The sequence below is a fragment of the Leptonychotes weddellii genome, unplaced genomic scaffold (genome assembly GCF_054177405.1).
Source record: "Leptonychotes weddellii isolate Sample4059 unplaced genomic scaffold, ASM5417740v2 HiC_scaffold_15254, whole genome shotgun sequence".
Lineage (NCBI taxonomy): Eukaryota > Metazoa > Chordata > Mammalia > Carnivora > Phocidae > Leptonychotes > Leptonychotes weddellii.
Genome location: NW_027734041.1, coordinates 1 through 4,064, shown reverse-complemented (window position 1 = coordinate 4,064; position 4,064 = coordinate 1). Strand labels below are relative to the sequence as shown.

At 51.2% G+C, this 4,064-nt stretch overlaps 2 protein-coding genes across 2 annotated transcripts; one reads left to right on the top strand and one right to left on the bottom strand.

Moving 5' to 3' along the window:
• Positions 1 to 1,334: 1,334 nt before the first annotated feature.
• LOC102727108 (histone H2B type 3-B) lies at positions 1,335 to 3,435 on the bottom strand. The gene has a single exon (XM_031034168.2). The coding sequence runs from the start codon at positions 3,391 to 3,393 to the stop codon at positions 3,013 to 3,015; it is 381 nt and encodes a 126-aa protein (XP_030890028.1). The 5' UTR covers positions 3,394 to 3,435; the 3' UTR covers positions 1,335 to 3,012.
• Positions 3,436 to 3,641: 206 nt separating this feature from the next.
• Positions 3,642 to 4,061, top strand: LOC102727422 (histone H2A type 3; the record flags this gene model as incomplete). Its single annotated transcript, XM_006738979.3, has 1 exon — positions 3,642 to 4,061. A coding segment is annotated over exon 1 (355 nt), but the record flags the coding sequence as incomplete, so codon positions are not given.
• Positions 4,062 to 4,064: the final 3 nt, after the last annotated feature.

Below are 4,064 nucleotides of genomic sequence, written 5' to 3'. Positions count from 1 at the left end.
TATGTGCTGTCGATACCCAGCGAGCCTCTTCCTCCAACCTCCAGCTTAACATGAATAACGTTTCTCTTTCTGTGTTTTGTAGCAGTATTACAAACGTGGGCTCTGTATTCAATCTCCCTCCATTTTCTTTCTTTTTTTTAAAGATTTTATTTATTTATTTGACAGAGAGAATGAGAGAGAGAGAACATGAGAGGGGGGAGGGGCAGAGGGAGAAGCAGACTCCCCGCCGAGCAGGGAGCCCGATGCGGGACTCGATCCCGGGACTCCAGGCTCATGACCTGAGCCGAAGGCAGTCGCTTAACCGACTGAGCCACCCAGGCGCCCCTCCCTCCATTTTCTTGATTATAAATTCTCAAGAGCAGGACTCTGTCACCCTGCATCTTCCCTAATAGGTTCCCTGGGAGAAGAGGGCCCAAGCGGCCCGTGCTCCATCCAGGGCTGTTGCTGGCTGTCTCTGCAGCCTCCACCACACTGTTGAGCAAACAGAGGCAGTCTTCTTTTTGTTTTATTCACGCTAATGAAGTGTGTATGCCAGGGCCCTGAAAAGACTGAGGAATTAATCTGCATTTTGCATTATCCACAACAAAACATTCTCATACTGTTGTATTTGGGATTTCTGTTTATTTTGCTTCTTGATTTTATTTTTGTTGCCTACTGCTAGCAATTTCACACACTGGTGGAGACGAGTTTCATTTCATTAAACCTGTCTTAAGCTCATTATTCAGGCAGAGAATCACGTGGGTCTGGGAGACTAGTTTCCTGTTGCCAGAGGTGCTCATGAACATACTGACTCCTAATCTACCTGGGTAGTGGGCTGAGGGCTCAGACCCAATCAGGAGGCCTCTGCTTCATAGTGGAGGGCTGGATCCTGTAGTGTTCAATATGAATCAGACATCTCTTAAGATTAAAGGTGTTGATTTTGATGATACCTCACCCGTTTTCAAATTTCGGGATGATAACTAGGAGTGAAAGAATGGAGTAAAATAGCCATGACAAAATTTCTGTCACTATGGGGTTTTTTGGGGGGTGTTTTTGTTTTGTTTTGTCTGTAAATATTGGTTCAGAGCATAGTAAAGGGAAAGCAAGGATGCACACCGATATCACTTTAACCATAACAATACTCTATGTGCCCATCGAGGCATAAACTGAACCAATAATGCAGGGAGCGTCACCACCAATCTCACTCAATGACGTAGGTTTCACCCAAATTAAATTCTGATTGTTCGAGAATTACTTACAATTATCTATCTTTGATAACCATGTACCAAAACTTGTTTTCATCCATTGCGTACTGCCCAGGTGATTTTTTAAGTATTTTTAAGTTTCAATTTACATACCTTTTATTTATTTATTTTTTTGGATAAGGAAACGTAGTAGGTAAAACAATTAAAAACATATCTTACATTTGGATGGAAAACTGTGAGGTGCAATGGGAATGAGTTCAGGGAGAAAAAAAAGGATCATCTAGACCATCTCAGTGTTAACGAAGAATTTGATCATGTGTTTTATGAATTGATTATAGTACTGAATTGCTATTTCAATAGATACCTTGAAAAGATTGATGTGATCGTGTCAACTGTATCTCAATAAAAAATGTTTTGGAAAATGTGTAACAGGTCAAGAACTTTACAAATATTCCAACGTTTCTTTAAAATTTTTTGTTGTGACCATTTTGCTTTTTAAAACGTCCTGTGTTGGGATTTGCGTCCTTGTAACTATTAGAACTAAGGATAAAAATACTTTAGATGTCAACTGAAAAACGTGTGAGGTTTTAAATCCCTTTAGATTGGACCCACGCAGAAGTAACGGGTGGGTGGGCTCCCAGCCGCTGGGGCGGGGGACGCGCGGATGGCGACATTCCCTCCAGACCCTCCCGCCCAGCCCGATACCCGACCGGCCTCCTTTCGAGAGACGATTTGCAAAAACACGACTGTTCTCTTTCATTGTGTGTCTGTCTGTTCCCTGCCAGACAGGATGCCACGACCTTCCAATACATCTAAGACTCAAACAGGCTCAAGGAAGCGATTGTTAAGAATCCCTTATTTACAAATAAGAAGAGCCAAGCGAAGGGAAAGGCAAAGCGATGTCTTTTCCCAAGTGAAGACTTTTCGTGCCAAAGCGCTTTCTCTGACCAAAAGGACACTTTCCAAATTAAATGTCATAAATCCAAAGAGAGGGGGAATTCTGCGTCACTGACGCTTCACAGAAAATAACAACAGTGTGGCTGAAAGGGGAGGGAGCTAATTTGCTCTGAAAAGGGGGAATTACAGAGAAAGGGAATTATTGTCTTGAGCTGATCTCCCCCATCCCCACGTAAGTTAAAGCTACCCGCAGCAGGAAGCGGCTTATTACATCTGGCTCCCGCGCACAGGACGCTGCCGTCTCCCTCTCGGTTTCAATGCCGCTGCAAGATCCAGCCACGCAAACATCCTCCCGGAAATGTCCCCTGCTTGAGAATAAAGACGTCCGGTCCAGGCAGGGATGCAGCTCCAGGCACCACCGCCCGGGCTGCGCAACATCCAAGTCCTCACCTCCGGGGTCCATTCATCAGGGACACCGGGGAAGGAAGGCTGGCATGAGGTCCTTCTGGAAGAGGTGACCCGCGCCCCTCACCCACAGGCGCACGCCACGCGCGGACAGTGCGGGCCCTGGGAATCCACGCGCGCAAACGCCGGGGATACGCTCTGCAGCCACCAGAGGACGCAAAGCTCGAGGATCCTACTTCGACTAGCAATGCATTAATAGCCCCAAAGGGGAGGGTGGACACGGGATCCTTGGTCGCACCCGGGGCGGCCACCATCCCAGACCGCCGTAAAGAACAGCTACACATTCTTGCCTTCCGCTCACATACGCACAGGCGCGCGCACACACAGACCCGATAACCAGGAAACCGCTGGGACGCACAGAACGGAATTGGTTCACAGGACAACCCTTCACCGTGTTCGAAACCCTTTTTCGATTGTGTGGGTGGCTCTGAAAAGAGCCTTTGGGTTCCGGGGCGCCCGGCGCGCCTCACTTGGAGCTGGTGTACTTGGTGACCGCCTTGGTGCCCTCGGACACGGCGTGCTTGGCCAGCTCCCCGGGCAGCAGCAGGCGCACGGCCGTCTGCACCTCGCGGGACGTGATGGTCGAGCGCTTGTTGTAATGCGCCAGGCGAGACGCCTCGCTGGCGATGCGCTCGAAGATGTCGTTGACGAACGAGTTCATGATGCCCATGGCCTTGGACGAGATGCCCGTGTCGGGGTGCACCTGCTTCAGCACCTTGTACACGTAGATGGAGTAGCTCTCCTTGCGGCTGCGCTTGCGCTTCTTGCCGTCCTTCTTCTGCGCCTTGGTGACGGCCTTCTTGGAGCCCTTCTTCGGGGCCGGAGCCGACTTGGACGGATCAGGCATGATGGCAGATCTCCCCGAACAAAAGGAACAGACGTCCTGAGGAACTGTATTTATACGTCCCGTATGCAAATGAAGGATCCAGACGTCTTCGTTTCTGATAGGCTCAAATGCCGCGTAACGTCACTACTTGAAAAGGCGCATGCAAATTAGGGGGATGGCGGCCTCCTTTTCTGATTGGTCGCCATCGCTACCCAATCGGACGAGGCCGGCTTGACTACCTCCGGACCATATATAAGCGCTCACTGAGGCCGGCGGAGTCGTTATTTCGCCCGTTCACTCTCGGCTTTCTGTTCTCCCGGAGCCCGACTTGGAAATGTCAGGCCGAGGCAAACAGGGCGGCAAGGCGCGCGCCAAGGCCAAGTCGCGCTCGTCGCGGGCCGGCCTCCAGTTCCCCGTGGGCCGCGTGCACCGCCTGCTCCGCAAGGGCAACTACTCGGAGCGGGTCGGCGCCGGCGCGCCCGTGTACCTGGCGGCCGTGCTGGAGTACCTGACGGCCGAGATCCTGGAGCTGGCGGGCAACGCGGCGCGCGACAACAAGAAGACGCGCATCATCCCGCGCCACCTGCAGCTGGCCATCCGCAACGACGAGGAGCTCAACAAGCTGCTGGGCCGCGTGACCATCGCGCAGGGCGGCGTCCTGCCCAACATCCAGGCCGTGCTGCTGCCCAAGA

Coding starts and splice junctions, on each gene's coding strand:
- LOC102727108 (XM_031034168.2), bottom strand. CDS start 3,393: ATGCCTGATCCGTCCAAGTCGGCTCCGGCCCCGAAGAAGGGCTCCAAG.